At 43.5% G+C, this 15,735-nt stretch overlaps 2 protein-coding genes across 4 annotated transcripts in view; one reads left to right on the forward strand and one right to left on the reverse strand.

The window, feature by feature from the left end:
- agxt2 (alanine--glyoxylate aminotransferase 2) overlaps positions 1 to 2,446 on the forward strand; it is a 30,595-nt gene extending 28,149 nt beyond the window's left edge. Inside the window, exon 14 of the mRNA XM_020484775.2 lies at positions 374 to 2,446. Within this exon, the coding sequence (XP_020340364.2) occupies positions 374 to 478 (105 nt within the window). The 3' untranslated portion in view covers positions 479 to 2,446. The remainder of the gene's footprint in view (positions 1 to 373) is intronic.
- A 234-nt stretch (positions 2,447 to 2,680) lies between these two features.
- On the reverse strand, positions 2,681 to 11,287 carry dnajc21 (DnaJ heat shock protein family (Hsp40) member C21). 3 transcript variants are annotated; one of them, XM_020484774.2, is made up of 12 exons: positions 10,908 to 11,287; positions 10,516 to 10,609; positions 9,999 to 10,122; positions 9,478 to 9,606; positions 8,646 to 8,774; positions 8,092 to 8,264; positions 7,497 to 7,633; positions 7,102 to 7,195; positions 6,766 to 6,912; positions 4,958 to 5,269; positions 4,633 to 4,723; positions 2,681 to 3,865 (listed from the first exon to the last, which is right to left on the reverse strand). In XM_020484774.2, exons 1-12 carry the CDS (start codon positions 11,002 to 11,004, stop codon positions 3,707 to 3,709), a joined length of 1,686 nt encoding a protein of 561 aa, XP_020340363.1. In that variant the 5' UTR covers positions 11,005 to 11,287; the 3' UTR covers positions 2,681 to 3,706. The 3 variants fall into 3 exon arrangements, with proteins under 3 accessions (XP_020340363.1, XP_031682011.1, XP_031682010.1); XM_031826151.1 differs by having other exon boundaries at positions 4,237 to 4,723; positions 10,908 to 11,280; XM_031826150.1 differs by lacking the exon at positions 2,681 to 3,865 and having other exon boundaries at positions 3,875 to 4,723; positions 10,908 to 11,284.
- Between the last annotated feature and the right edge of the window lie 4,448 nt (positions 11,288 to 15,735).

Below are 15,735 nucleotides of genomic sequence, written 5' to 3' on the forward strand. Positions count from 1 at the left end.
CCGTCTGTCCTGTCAGTCAGGATCTGCCTGCTAGTAAGCCTTAGCTTTGTGGTCTGTCGTGAACCTACATGGCTCCAAAGCAATGTAACAAACCAAGTATCAGATCAGTCCATTCAGGTTAAAGTTAATAAGTCCTGGGAATGTAGGGAGGGAGGACAAAAGGGCGCCTTGCTGTTTTCGGCTTTTGTCGTAGTATGCTATTTTCTGTTAATTTGCATATTCGGTTTGGGTAAAGAATGCACAGATCACTTTGACAGCTTGAGGTGCCACTTGTTTTAGGAAATACTTCCTAACCCACAGAGGTTAGTTATCTATGAACATACTGTTAATAACTCTTTCCCACTCACACCCGCTCTCTCTCTCTGACCCACAGACGTTCCGGATCAAGCCCCCTATGTGTATCACCAAGAACGATGCAGACTTCTTCTTGGCTGTGTTTAACCAGGCTCTACACAACTACATGGAAGATCATCATTAGGCCTGGCTTTCACCCGGTCACTTCTTTCAGATAGATCAAAGGAGGAGTACAGATTTTAGGCAAATGAGAAAAAGACAGGCACTTCAATCACCATTCATGCATGTGCAAATGAAAGACGCTAGAGTACCCTCATTTCTCACACATGATGCGAGACATCAATGCTCAAGAGCCCTACGTACAACATGCACAAAGATGGCGTTTGAGGTAGCCTGGACCGAGGTCTGTTTTGTCTTGCATCACCACGATCATAGGAGCACCAACAGATCTGGGACCAGGCTAGCGTTGGGGTGTCAGTCCACTGGAGTTGAGCCTTAACCAGATTTAGATATGACACCATGCTTTCTGTTCAAATTGACGACATGTGGCTGGAATGCAGTTTTAACCAATCAGCATTCAGGATTAGACTCACCCGTTGTATAATGTTCAAATTGACGACATGTGGCTGGAATGCAGTTTTAACCAATCAGCATTCAGGATTAGACTCACCCGTTGTATAATGTTCAAATTGACTACATGTAGACACTGGCTGGAATGCAGTTTTAACCAATCAGGATTAGACTCACCCGTTGTATAATGTTCAAATTGACGACATGTGGCTGGAATGCAGTTTTAACCAATCAGCATTCAGGATTAGACTCACCCGTTGTATAATGTTCAAATTGACTACATGTAGACACTGGCTGGAATGCAGTTTTAACCAATCAGGATTAGACTCACCTGTTGTATAATGTTCAAAATGACGACATGTGGCTGGAATGCAGTTTTAACCAATCAGGATTAGACTCACCCGTTGTATAATGTTCAAAATGACTACATGTAGACACTGGCTGGAATGCAGTTTTAACCAATCAGGATTAGACTCACCTGTTGTATAATGTTCAAAATGACGACATGTGGCTGGAATGCAGTTTTAACCAATCAGCATTCAGGATTAGACTCACCCGTTGTATAATGTTCAAATTGACTACATGTAGACACTGGCTGGAATGCAGTTTTAACCAATCAGGATTAGACTCACCCGTTGTATAATGTTCAAATTGACGACATGTGGCTGGAATGCAGTTTTAACCAATCAGCATTCAGGATTAGACTCACCCGTTGTATAATGTTCAAATTGACTACATGTAGACACTGGCTGGAATGCAGTTTTAACCAATCAGGATTAGACTCACCTGTTGTATAATGTTCAAAATGACGACATGTGGCTGGAATGCAGTTTTAACCAATCAGGATTAGACTCACCCGTTGTATAATGTTCAAAATGACTACATGTAGACACTGGCTGGAATGCAGTTTTAACCAATCAGGATTAGACTCACCTGTTGTATAATGTTCAAAATGACGACATGTGGCTGGAATGCAGTTTTAACCAATCAGCATTCAGGATTAGACTCACCCGTTGTATAATGTTCAAAATGACTACATGTAGACACTGGCTGGAATGCAGTTTTAACCAATCAGGATTAGACTCACCTGTTGTATAATGTTCAAAATGACGACATGTGGCTGGAATGCAGTTTTAACCAATCAGCATTCAGGATTAGACTCACCCGTTGTATAATGTTCAAAATGACTACATGTAGACACTGGCTGGAATGCAGTTTTAACCAATCAGGATTAGACTCACCTGTTGTATAATGTTCAAAATGACGACATGTAACTTTTGAGGCACACAAATGAGTTGATTGTAATCATATGTAGAAAACCTAGAGGGAAAAACTGTTTATGTGAAGATTTACTGACACCTGTTTGTCTCTGTACTGGAACTAATTTTGTTGTAGGTTTAAAATGTGTATATTTAAAAAATATATATATATTGATTAGTCTTAACTGTGAATATATTCACCTTTAACCTCAGGAAAAGAAACTAGTCCAATACATCCATGGTACACCTGCCCACATACTGCCAGTGAGAGGCCATTGACAAACTTTGGGTCAAAATCTGAAATAAAGCCCACCAGTATTGTACTCGTCAGTCTATTCCATTACCTTTTGAGTGCATGTAAAGTCCAATAGATCTTGAGACTTTGGGTAGACGAGTTACTTGCTTAGGTATAGATGAAATACATTGAGTAGGATGGTACAATTCATATGCGCAGGCTCTTTTCTCATCTTCTATTGCCCACTCACCTTCCCCTTTATTTACCTGTAAATAGTCTCTTTGAATTGTAATTATAAATAGATTGAGAAACCCTTCATAAATAGATTTGAAGTGAGCCATAAACATGAACCATTTATTCATCAGACATGGCGGCAAATTCAATGAAAAGTTAAGTTATATGCACATCCTTAGGCTCTGGGCTAATTAAGAACAAGGCCCACACACTAAAGCTCCCAATACACCACTCTGACTGTTTCTATCCAAAACATGTCTTCGTCACAGAAGGTAAATAACCTGACAAAGATCCGTTGTCAATAAAGCGTTGAATTGAGAGCTTTAACAGTGTGAGGGCCTTGTTCTTTACAGGCAAATTCAATGAAATGTGTCAGTGTTTTATGCAGTATCTTTTTTTTTATAAGAAAGTGGAAGCTGTGGAGTGGAGTCAGATTGTTATTTGAATAAATATAGAGTTGAGTGAGCAGCAGCATCACAGTACCCGTTCAAAACAGGAATTAACGTCCAGTTGCTTTAATGTCTCTGACCAAAACGTCAAAAGGATCAGTCGACACAAAATGGACGTCGACACAATGCTGAATTCTGCAGCATGTACTTCTGAGCAGGTACAGTGGCAGCACCTCTAACATGGTCATATTGGAAGGGTGGAGTAGATATCAGTTGGACTTGGCTCACTTCCTTACATTATCTCTAGGGGGCAACCCTGAGACAGACCTCCAGACACAGAAGGTGTGGAGGCTGGCCAGACAAAAACATCCTCTTCAACTCCTTTGTCCAGTCTAGCCCGGAGGTCTCAGATCTGTTTGTGCTGCAAAGCCAACTGCTATGGTCATTTGGCATGACAACGACCATAAGAGTTGGCTACGCAGGATCACCAGGCAACGTCCAGTCCTCCATGACTGGACGTCTTGATTGTTTTCTAACATGCAAAAACCTAAAAACAGCAATCAGACAGTCTTCAACTCCTTTTCAGACAATCTTTAACATTAAAAAACAAACGAATCCAGGCCTTCAATACCATGAGTGGCCTCCTATAATATATAGTAAGACAGTAGTCCATCTCTACAGCCCAAGTGGCTGGTGTTAGTCTTTGGCCCCTCTTGTATCCCCCATCATCTATTCTTCCTCTTCTCCTTCTTGCTCTTGACCGTAGCGGGTGCACTGCCACCGTGTGACACGGCTGTAGCGTGTCCTGTTGTCTTCAGGTGGTCAAACAGTTTGTTCCTGGTAGAGAACTCATAGTGACAGGTCACACAGCGCAGGTTCAGCTCCTTCGGGGAGTTAAAAGACAGTGGAATGGTTCATTAATGAACTCAGAACCGTGTAACAACAAAAACACGTGTGAATACTTTTAGAAACGGGCAATTTTAACTCAAGTCGATGAGAAATGAATTTAAGCAGCCTTAAACATTGTATTACATTTCAATTAAGGGCACCAAGTTCTGGTTAGTATAAACCCCTCCTGGATTGATTAATCAATTAAGGACCGGTAGCTGTGGCTGGTACAAACCTCCGCTCCTCCTTTCTCCACTCCACCCTGTGGTTGGTACAAACCTCTGCTCCTCCTTTCTCCACTCCTCCCTGTGGTTGGTACAAACCTCTGCTCCTCCTTTCTCCACTCCTCCCTGTGGTTGGTACAAACCTCTGCTCCTCCTTTCTCCACTCCTCCCTGTGGTTGGTACAAACCTCTGCTCCTCCTTTCTCCACTCCTCCCTGTGGTTGGTACAAACCTCTGCTCCTCCTTTCTCCACTCCTCCCTGTGGTTGGTACAAACCTCTGCTCCTCCTTTCTCCACTCCTCCCTGTGGTTGGTACAAACCTCTGCTCCTCCTTTCTCCACTCCTCCCTGTGGTTGGTACAAACCTCTGCTCCTCCTTTCTCCACTCCTCCCTGTGGCTGGTACAAACCTCTGCTCCTCCTTTCTCCACTCCTCCCTGTGGTTGGTATAAACCTCTGCTCCTCCTTTCTCCACTCCTCCCTGTGGTTGGTACAAACCTCTGCTCCTCCTTTCTCCACTCCTCCCTGTGGTTGGTACAAACCTCTGCTCCTCCTTTCTCCACTCCTCCCTGTGGTTGGACATTCTTTTTGCTGTCCTTTCCTCCATTCTTCTTCCCCTTTGTCTTTCCAGAGCTGATAAAGATGTGTTTTAAGTTACAAGTCAGAATGCATGAACATACCTGTATAGTAGCTAATGATTATATCAGCACTGCTCTAGCATGGTCCCAAGTCGGTTTTGCCATCTTACCAACTCAGGACAGCACAAACTGATCGAGGACCAGGCTAGTGATGCATTGCTTTATCCTAAATACTGTCAATTCCATCCTGTCACTAGTTTTGATAGAAGATGGCGGCAGGTCAGGTCACCTCTTTGGTTCTGTGGCTGTGAGGTCTTCCTCCTGCTGTCTGTCTTCTGTTGGGTCCTCACAGGGTTTGTCCGCAGCTGCCTGCTGGGGCTCTGAGGCAGGCTGGGGGTCCTCTGCCTCACCGCTGGTCTGTGTTGATAGAGGGCTCTCTGGGCTATTGTCTGTGGGGGGCTCTGGGGCCGCATCCTTCCCGACTACCTCCTCTGTGGGGGTGGAGGGGGGCTCTGGGGCCACATCCTTCCCGACTACCTCCTCTGTGGGGCTCCGCCCATTTTGCTGTTGTCTCTTTTTCTTCTTCTGCTTTTTAGACAGCCTGGACGTTAAAATGACGTTATTCACCTACCACTGTTTACACAGTGTACAAAACATTAACAACACCTGCTCTTTCCATGACAGACTGACCAGGTGAAAGCCATGATCCCTTATTGATGTCACTTGTTAAACCCACTTCTAAAATCTGTGTAGATGAAGGGGAGGAGACAGGTTAACCTAACATATGGAATTGTTTTAAGATGGTCATACCCAAGGATCCTTTAGCCATTTTACAACCCTTGAATTATTTTTTATTTTTTTATAAAAAAATTTAAAAAAGGAATAGCAGGAAACATTGAATTTGGCCTTACTGATATTAGCTCATAGAAACTCATTGAATTAGAGCTTCATACAGGGATAAAAAGATGGTCCCCAAAAAAATCTAAAAAGGAAGGATGTTCTGAAGTATCTGTTTTATATCCGAGAGATAAGAAAGATCAGGAAACTTACTTTAAACTTCCATTCATTTTTAACTGGTGCCCGGCTAGTTTCAGACTAATCTCGAGAGGCTAGTTTCAGACTAATCTCGAGAGGCTAGTTTCAGACTAATCTCGAGAGGCTAGTTTCAGACTAATCTCGAGAGGCTAGTTTCAGACTAATCTCGAGAGGCTAGTTTCAGACTAATCTCGAGAAGGCTAGTTTCAGACTAATCTCGAGAGGCTAGTTTCAGACTAATCTCGAGAGGCTAGTTTCAGACTAATCTCGAGAGGCTAGTTTCAGACTAATCTCGAGAGGCTAGTTTCAGACTAATCTCGAGAGGCAAGTTTCAGACTAATCTCGAGAGGCTAGTTTCAGACTAATCTCGAGAGGCTTGTGGTGATCCTAGAGCTCAACATGTGCATTTTGCTCCAGGACGCCCACATGAACGTGTTCGTGAGACACTCCCCTTTCCATAGAGTGGTCATATTACCATGTAGGCCAAACTGTTGGGGCGATACAGACAGAAGTAGGCAGATGGGCTGTCCCGACTTCAGACGAGGCCTGTGAAGATCGTAGAGCAAGAACACCGTGTTCGTGAGAGTCATCTTTCCATAGTTTGCGCGACAAATCGTTCAGACACTACAGACGTTTTCTTGAGAAGACAGATTTTCGGGGGGGAGCTCATGGTCTGATAAACACCGCTCCACCCTAGATGCCGGGGGGATCATGGTCTGATAAACACCGCTCCACCCTAGATGCCGGGGGGCTCATGGTCTGATAAACACCGCTCCACCCTAGATGCCGGGGGATCATGGTCTGATAAACACCGCTCCACCCTAGATGCCCCGGGGGGCTCATGGTCTGATAAACACCGCTCCACCCTAGATGCCGGGGGGCAACATCAGCATTTGAGACGCAGACCAAACATATATCTTGTCAGTTTTTGACTGTTATTTATGACTCATGTTCCTAATGTTTTGTACACTAGTTTATAAATGGCAAATTGTCCAATGACAACAGTAACATCCAAGTAGTTTCTCATATTTTGGATGGAGAAAAATATATCTTTGAACTTACTTTTGTCTTGGTGCTTCTTCTAGTTCTTCATCCTCCTCTTCCCCATCCTCATCCTTCAGACCGAGGGTCTCATCCTCTTCTTCCAGTTGTTGCCGTAGTAATACCACCATCTCTCTATGTTTCTTTGATTTCTCATGATTCTTCATTCTGTGCAAAAAAAATAACACGTGATGAACTGAACTGAACCGGGTTGTGTTCATTCTGCACCAAAAGGAAGAAAACTGACTGGGAATAACTGGATTTGACCAGTAAGAAATGTTCATTTCGTTTTCCAATGCAGACTGCTTTGCAACGTTTTCCATTGTGTGCCCTAATGAACACGAACTCACTACTTACGCCTTGTCTGATTTGAAGGATTTGTCACATGCAGGGCAGTACAGGTCATCATAATAGTCATCCAGAAGTTCCTCGGTCTCATCTTTCTGTTCATCTGTGGAGAACAGATGTGTTACATGGAGACGGTTGTCATGTATGAGAAGAACAACCACCACATAAACCAATGTAAAACGCTTTGAGATCTGGTGGTAAATGAACGCACCCACAGTTAAACGTGACATGGCAAACTGCTAGAAATGCAATCCATTCTTGTCATTACTACTCACGCAGAAGTTACAGTAGATTAAGATATGCCTGCTACTGTATGGAGAAATATCTAGCCCTTCTCAGAGTGAGTTGGTGTTTTCACAGTCTGAGACCGGAGTTACTATGCGAGAGGTCTGCTCTGTACTGACCCCCTCTTCCCTGGTCCTCCTCCTCGCTCTCTGACACGTCTCCAAACTCCTTTCCGTACTGAGCCTCCATCTGCTGCAGCTCCTTCTCCATCTCAGACATAGCTACCCAGCTCTGCTCCTTGTAATCCTCCGCCAGTCTAGGAGAGGAGACAGAGGTCTGACATCTAGACAGCGGCCTGACATCTAGACAGCGGCCTGACATCTAGACAGTGACATCGGCCTGACATCAAGACAGCGACATCGGCCTGACATCTAGACAGCGACATCGGCCTGACATCTAGACAGTGACATCGGCCTGACATCTAGACAGTGACATCGGCCTGACATCTAGACAGTGACATCGGCCTGACATCTAGACAGTGACATCGGCCTGACATCAAGACAGCGACAGAGGCCTGACATCTAGACAGCAGTCTGACATTTAGCATGTCAGAGTGGATCAGTTTAAGGTGAGGTTATTTTAACACAAGTATATAGATCAGTGATTCTGTGCAGTCCAACTGCAATGTAGTCAGCAACACTCGCTTGGCCTGTGAAAGCTTCTGTTTGTTGGAGAGGCATATGTTCTACATATCATATTTCTATGTGAACTCACTTGGCCTGGGACAGCTTTTGCTTGCGTCGTAGCTCCTCCACTTTCTTGGCCTTCTCAGCGTTCTGCTCCTCCACCAGCTTCTTGTGGGCCTGCACCCTCTTGTCGCGCTTTCGCACAAACGCCACCAGTTGACGCACTAGCTCGCTGCGCTCCTTCCTGGCCTTGTCTCGAACCTTAGAAGAAGAACACTTTATGGTCCATTCAGATCTGTTGTGTTGAAAGAACGGCGCTTGGTTCTATATCAAACGGCTCACATTTAATCGAAGTCTCACTTCCTAACATTTGTGAGCATAACAAAACAGTCAGTCAGTTTCGCCAATCTTCAGTGGCTCATGCCACACGTATGAACTACATACGCACTGGCTGAATAGGAACACAGGCACTTAGAATACAATAGCCTTGCTATTGGGCACAATGGCAGGAGCTGAGTGTTCAGTTCCATTCCCATTTTTGCTTCGTTCGGGCCCAGGGATTGAGCCAGCAACCTTCTGGCTGCTGGTCCACCTCTAAGACTACTGCCTCACTGTAAGGCCAAAAACAAAACACAACAGTACCTTCTTGTTCTCCTTCTCCATGGCCCTCTTCTCCCAGCGGTTGGAAGCCTGCCTCGTGTCATAGTCCTCCTTCCAAGCAAACTTCTTCCGTGTGCAGAAGCTCTGCCAGTAGGCGTAGAAGAGGTGAACCTGGGAGAGGAGGAAGCAGAGAGCTTTAGGCAATGACTACAGCTCAGGGAGCAGAGAGGTAGGTACAGTACAGGCGATGGTTATAGGCTTTAGTGTGGAGCTGCTAAACCATTGGCCAAACTACAGCCCTTGAAGGGTTTCTATTTCATCTGTACAGCCCTCCGTTGAATTTCCAATGTGGACCTCGAGCCAAAAGGTTTACCTATAGACACAGACAGTGTTTTATGAACGGGAGTCTATGATTAAAAGTTTGCCCACCCCCGTGCTAAACCTTATGGGATTATATGATGTATCCATTTAATCAACGTATCTATCATCATCGCACAATGACTTATGTCGTGATATATCCCAATGTGCAAAATATCCAAATGGTAGAGACGGACCAGACAAATGTTATTTCACAGAAATAGAGAACAGAGAACCATTCTGAGATTAAGCAAGAGCACAGAATGGAATACAGTAACCATGCTGAAACATAGCCCGAACTGACGTTACACAGATAGACACTGTTACTGCAAGTTACTGCCCATGACGCTATTAACGCCAGAACACTATCAGCATTGGTCAGAGACTGAACACAAAAGTAGATTAAGTTTGTGCGTGTGTATGTGTGTGTGTGTGTATGTGTGTGTGTGTGTATGTGTGTGTGTATATATATATATATATATCATCTGTCTGTCTGTTTAACAAGGGCAAACGTTACCGTGTCATAGTCACTCTGAGAGTCTCCAAACGAAGGAAACTCATCTTCCTCCTCGTCCTCCTCTTTACTGTGATCCATCTCTTCTGTAGTTATGGACTCAAACAGGTTCCTGTACACTGTGTAGAAACCCTGAGAAAAGGAGAGGGGAAACCACTATTTACCTGCTTGTCCCATTGAAAAAAAACAGGGAGACCTAAAAGGATTGGATCCTCTGTACAGCCAACACATCCACATTTTCTCCACAGCAAACACTACACTGTAACAATCATTATTCTACTGTTATACACGTGTGTTGTTACATGTCTACATCCACACAGTGAGACATGCTAGTACACACTGTGACCTGGGAGGCTGAGAGTGGATTATAATGTCAGAGTACTACTCTGCAGCCCTCTGCTGGTAGAAAGTAACAGGGATGGGCAACTAGGTGGGTTGGGGTCCACAAAGAACCTGAACTCACTAGGGGATGCAGTTGCTCCCCCTCCCGACAGAGATGCTCCCTCCCTGACTGTCACACTCACCTCCTCTTCATCCCCGTAACCAGAGTAACAGGTGACAGTGAAGAACTGAACAAGGTCCACACTTTCATCAGCATACTCCCCGCTGACCCCACCTTTAAGGAGAGCTTCTCTGTGGTTATCATACCTGGAGACAGGAGTCGAGAGGCGGGAAGCACAGTATTAGCATTACTATAGCTCTTGACTCTTCCTAAATGAGTGTTTCCACCAGTTCCTTGCATTCTCTCCTCCTTAAAATGCATTTTAGGACCATTTTTAGGACCACCTTGGACCATCTTTGTCAAGGAGACAAGGAGGGACAATACAAGGAATCAAGGAAAGACAAAAGATATGTGCTGGTCACTAATATTAACTTATTTCCATACAAAGTGCTGGCCTTAAAAAGTTAGATCTCATATTGGAAGGAATTCCAGCACACTGGTCATCTTGGATACTCCAAACAATTTAATGAATCTCACACCAACATCTCAGTCAAAATACTTTTACTACTTTGGATAATGATGATGAAGTTGTTTCTCACCAGGCTCTCTCCTGTGGGTCGCTCAGGACTTCATAGGCTGCCTGGATCAGTTTGAACTGCTCAGCTGCCTCATCTGCATTGTCCAAGTTCTTATCTGGAAATTGAATTAAGATGGTCCAACAAATAATACCTTTAGAAGATACAAACATCACATGTTTGGTGAAGAGAGAACGTCTATGACACCAGTGCAAAAGCAGTCAGAACTAACTGTTGGTAGTTAACTAACGTTACTGCTAGCTATCTTGTATTACTTGTCAGTCTCCCACACCGATTACAGTTTAGCTAGCAATGAGGTCACTGGCCGTGGCCTCTCTGATCAGTGAGCTAATAGCTAACGTTAGCTGGCTAATGTAGCTAGCAAGTTAAATACACGGCAACAAGGTTTACTGTACCTGGATGCCATCTCAGGGCTAATTTCCGATATACCTTCTTCATATCATCATCAGTCGCGTCCCTTTTGACACCCAACACCTCGTAATGACACTTCATTTTGAGTTGAGCTGGTTCAGCTAGCTGAAATCCACACGATTTGGCCTGTTGCTAATGTTAGCTAGCTAAAAGGCTAAGCTAACAGCCTTCTCTGTCCTCAAAACAGGAAAACTCAGTATAACAGTAACCGAAAGTTATGAATAACAGTGGACAGATCTACAAATAAATGTAATATTTATTCTACTTAAAAATGCATAGTTTGTCCTTGTATCTCAGCTTGAAAAACACCGCACATCGTGGACTCTGGTCAATAGTCAATCTGCCGGTGACTACGCGCTTAAATATGACGTATTTATCATGGACAGTCTTTTCGTAAAGAAAAAGGTCCTATAGAAAATTGTTGTAAGCTTGATTTCTGTTGATTGTGAATATGACAAAAAAAATTGTTGTGAAACTGACGGCAACAATTCTTAACATTTTAAATCCACCTTGGTGTGCTTATTTGGATACCCATTAGCTTTTGCAGAGGCAGCATCTTTTCTTCCTGGGACCCACAAAAAACATGACAAGTTACAAAACACTGATAGACAAGAACAGTCACACAAATCATGTGTGTTTGTGTGTGTCTCCTCACAGACAGTCGCAGCCTTAAAATGAAGTACATTTTGCTGTTTGCTTGAGTAACTGGAGATGGGAGTTGCATGTAATCATCTGTATAATACTGTGTGGGGTTTTTAAAACCTTTTTTTAACTAGGCAAGTTAGTTAAGAACAATTCAATGACACATTTCAATGACAGCCTAGGAACAGTGGGTTAACTGTCTTGTTCAGGGGCAGAGCAACTGATGTTACCTAATCAGCTCAGGGATTCAATCTTGCAACCTTTTGCTTCCTAGTCCAATGCTCTAACTAGTCCAACTACCTGCCGCCTCAGACAGACTGAAATGTTGGTGTTGCAGTGAATTCATTTTGAACTTGGGGAATGTGAAGAGACCCCGGGTGGCATGTCTTGTGGGGTATGTCTGGGTGTCTGAGCTGAATGTTTCTGCAGACAATCTGGAATTTTCATTACAGTAATACTTCTCAAAAACTATTAGAGAAGCAATTAATCTCTCGTCAACTCTCAACTAGGAAAGACAGGCATGTATGTTGTTGATGTTAGTTCGTTATGTGCAATTAAGGCCAAGGCGTGCTGCTCTGTTCTGAGCCAGCTGCAGCTTTGCTAGGTCTTTCTTTGCTGCATTTGACCATATTGCCTAGACAGTAATCAAGATGGGACAAGACCAGAGGCGGAACAACTAGTAGAGTTAATTTTTCTGTAAAAAAACACAGAAAATCTTTTAATAACAGACAGACCCCTCCCCAACTGCACAACAACTTTGTCAATATGACTTGACCATGATAATTGACCATCCAATGTTGCATCTAGGAGTTTATCTTCCTCACCACTCACACCCTTTATACACACCTCCAGTTGAGGTTTAGGTCCAAAGATAATGCTTTTAGTTGTAGATGTTTTAAAGACCAGTTTATTATGAATCACCCATTCTGATACTGACTGAACTCCTTAGAATTTCAGGGAGGTCACTGGCTTTGGGTGCCGACATGTGTGTAATCAACCACATACAGTGCATTCGGAAAGTATTCAGACCCCTTCACCTTTTCCACATTTTGTTACGTTACAGCCTTATTCTAAGGATCAGCATGGCGGCAGGTAGCCTAGCGGTTCGAGCGTTGGGCCAGTAACCGAAAGGTTGCTAGATTGAATCCCCGAGCTGACAAGGTAAAATTCTGTCGTTCTGCCCCTGAACACTGTTCTTAGACCGTCATTGTAAATAAGAATTTGTTCTTAATTTAACTGGCAAAATTAACTGAAAATTAACTGAAAGTTGATTAAATATTTTTTCTCATCAATCTACACACAATATCCCATAATGACAAAATATATATATATATTTTATATTTGCACATTCATACATTTTTTTTAAATAATGATTTACTTTAAAAAATCAGATCCTTTGCTATGAGGCTCAAAATTGAGCTCATTATGCATCCCGTTTCCATTGATCATCCTTGAGATGTTTCTACAACTTGATTGGAGTCCACCTGTGGTAAATCCAATTGATTAGACATGATTTGGTAAGGCACACACCTGTCTATACATGGTCTCACAGTTGACAGGCGACGTCAGAGCAAAAACCAAGCCATGAGGTCAAAGAAATTGTCCGTAGAGCACCGAGACATGATTGTGTCGAGGCACATATATGGGGAAGGGTACCAAAAAATGTGTGCAGCATTGAAGGTCCCCAAGAACACAGTGGCCTCAATCATTCTGAAATGGAAGAAGTTTGGTACCACCAAGACTCTTCCTAGAGCTGGCCGCCCGGCCAAACTGAGCAATCGGGGGAGAAGGGCATTGGTCATGGAGGTGACATTGGTCACGATGGTTGGTCACTCTGACAGAGCTCCAGAGTTCCTCTGTGGAGATTGGAGAACCTTTCAGAAGGACAACTCTGCAGCACTCCACAAATCAGGCCTTTATGGTAGTGGCTAGACGAGAGCCACTCCTCAGTAAAAAGGCACGACAGCCCCGCTTGGAGTTTGCCAAAAGGCACCTAAAGGACTCTGACCATGAGAAACAAGATTCTCTGGTCTGATAAAAGCAACATTGAATGCTTTGGTCTGAATGCCAAACGTCACATCTGGAGGAAACCTGGCAACATCACTACGGTGTATCATGCTGGTGGCAATGTTTTTAAGCTGCAGAGCCTGGGAGACTTGTCAGGATCGAGGTAAAGATGAATTTAGAAAGTACAGAGATCCTTGATGAAAACTTGCTCCAGAGCACTCAGGTACTCAGACTGGGGTGAAAGGTTCACCTTTCAACAGGACAACGGCGCTAAACACACAGCCAAGATAATGCAGGAGTGGCATCAGGACAAGTCTCAATGTCCTTGAGTGGCACAACCCGAGGACAGACTTGAACCCGATCAAACATCTCTGGAGACCTGAAAATAGCTGTGCAGCGATTCTCCCCATCCAACCTGACAAGAGTTCAAATCAAATCGAATGTATTTGTCACATACACATGGTTAGCAGATGTTAATGCGAGTGTAGCGAAATGCTTGTGCTCCTAGTTCCGACAATGCAGTAATAACCAACGAGTAATCTAACCTAACAATTCCAAAACTACTACCATACACAAGTGTAAAGGGATAAAGAATATGTACATAAAGATATATGAATGAGTGATGGTACAGAATGGCATAGGCAAGATGCAGTAGATGGTATCGAGTACAGTATATACATATGAGATGAGTAATGTAGAGTATGTAAACAAAGTGGCATAGTTTAAAGTGGCTAGTGATACATGTATTACATAAAGATGCAGTAGATGATATAGAGTACAGTATATACATATGAGATGAGTAATGTAGGGTATGTAAACATTATATTAAGTAGCATTGTTTAAAGTGGCTAGTGATATATTTTCCATCAATTTCCATCAATTCCCATTATTAACGTGGCTGGAGTTGAGTCAGTGTGTTGGCAGCAGCCACTCAATGTTAGTGGTGGCTGTTTAACAGTCTGATAGCCTTGAGATAGAAGCTGTTTTTCAGTCTCTCGTTCCCTGCTTTGATGCACCTGTACTGACCTCGCCTTCTGGACAATAGCGGGGTGAACAGGCAGTGGCTCGGTTGATTGTTGTCCTTGATGATCTTTATGGCCTTCCTGTTACATCGGGTGGTGTAGGTGTCCTGGAGGGCAGGTAGTTTGCCCCCGGTGATGCGTTGTGCAGACCTCACTACCCTCTGGAGAGCCTTACGGTTGTGGGCGGAGCAGTTGCCGTACCAGGCGGTGATACAGCCCGACAGGATGCTCACGATTGTGCATCTGTAGAAGTTTGTGAGTGCTTTTGGTGACAAGCCAAATTTCTTCAGCCTCCTGAGGTTGAAGTGGCGCTGCTGCGCCTTCTTCACGATGCTGTCTGTGTGGGTGGACCAATTCAGTTTGCCCACCGAGGAACTCAAAACAATTGAGTTTGAGAAGATCTGCAGAAAAGAATGGGAGAAACTCCCCAAATACAGGTGTGCTAAGCCTGAAGACTTGAGGTTGTAATCATTGCGAAAGGTGCTTCAAAGTACTGAGTAAAGGGTCTGAATACTTATGTAAATGTGATATTTCAGTTCTTACTTTGTCATTATGGGGTATTGTGTAGATTGATGAGGGGAGAAAAACAATTTAATCAATTTTAGAATAAGACCAATGTAACAATGTGGGTAAAGTCAAGGGGTCTGAATATTTTGAATGCACTTTACATTCATTCCAGCTTTGTGTAAGTAATTTGTAAAAATGTAAAATCGAGAAAAGTAACCACCAGGAGGGACACCGCACTGTATATATCTGATGTTAGAGAAGCTTTCACTGAAAAACACTAGGTTATATTGGCTAATAGCTCTCCATGTGAATGCAGGTGATGTAAAGCCATAGCAAGTGAGTTTCCTCAATAAAGAAATGTATGCTCAAAGGCTGCACTAAAATCTAACAATACAGCTCCGACTATCTTATTATGCATTTCTTTACCCAATCACCTGAAGTCGGAGTCAGTGCAGTACAAGTTCAGTGCCATTCTCTACTGTATATGAATGCTGAAAGTCAGTTAACTTCTCTGAAAAACAGCCTTGTATTTGGTCTATCTTTTTCTCTCAGTTTACTAAGAACAGGCAGCAAATTTGAATGGGTGGCTGTTTGAGCCAGCAAAGGGTGCTTAACTATTTTTAGGCAGTGGAAT

Source organism: Oncorhynchus kisutch, linkage group LG6 (assembly GCF_002021735.2).
Source record: "Oncorhynchus kisutch isolate 150728-3 linkage group LG6, Okis_V2, whole genome shotgun sequence".
NCBI classification, from domain to species: domain Eukaryota; kingdom Metazoa; phylum Chordata; class Actinopteri; order Salmoniformes; family Salmonidae; genus Oncorhynchus; species Oncorhynchus kisutch.

Bases quoted from the DNA above. Each gene is read 5' to 3' on its own strand.
- dnajc21 (XM_031826150.1), bottom strand. From the start codon at position 11,004: ATGAAGTGTCATTACGAGGTGTTGGGTGTCAAAAGGGACGCGACTGAT. The intron at 8,775-9,477 runs GTAACGTTTGCC...CTCCTCTCCCAG, and splicing joins CTCAGAGTGACTATGACACG to GTTCACCTCTTCTACGCCTA. The intron at 7,196-7,496 runs GTCAGTACAGAG...TGTTCTCCACAG, and splicing joins GGAGGACCAGGGAAGAGGGG to ATGAACAGAAAGATGAGACC.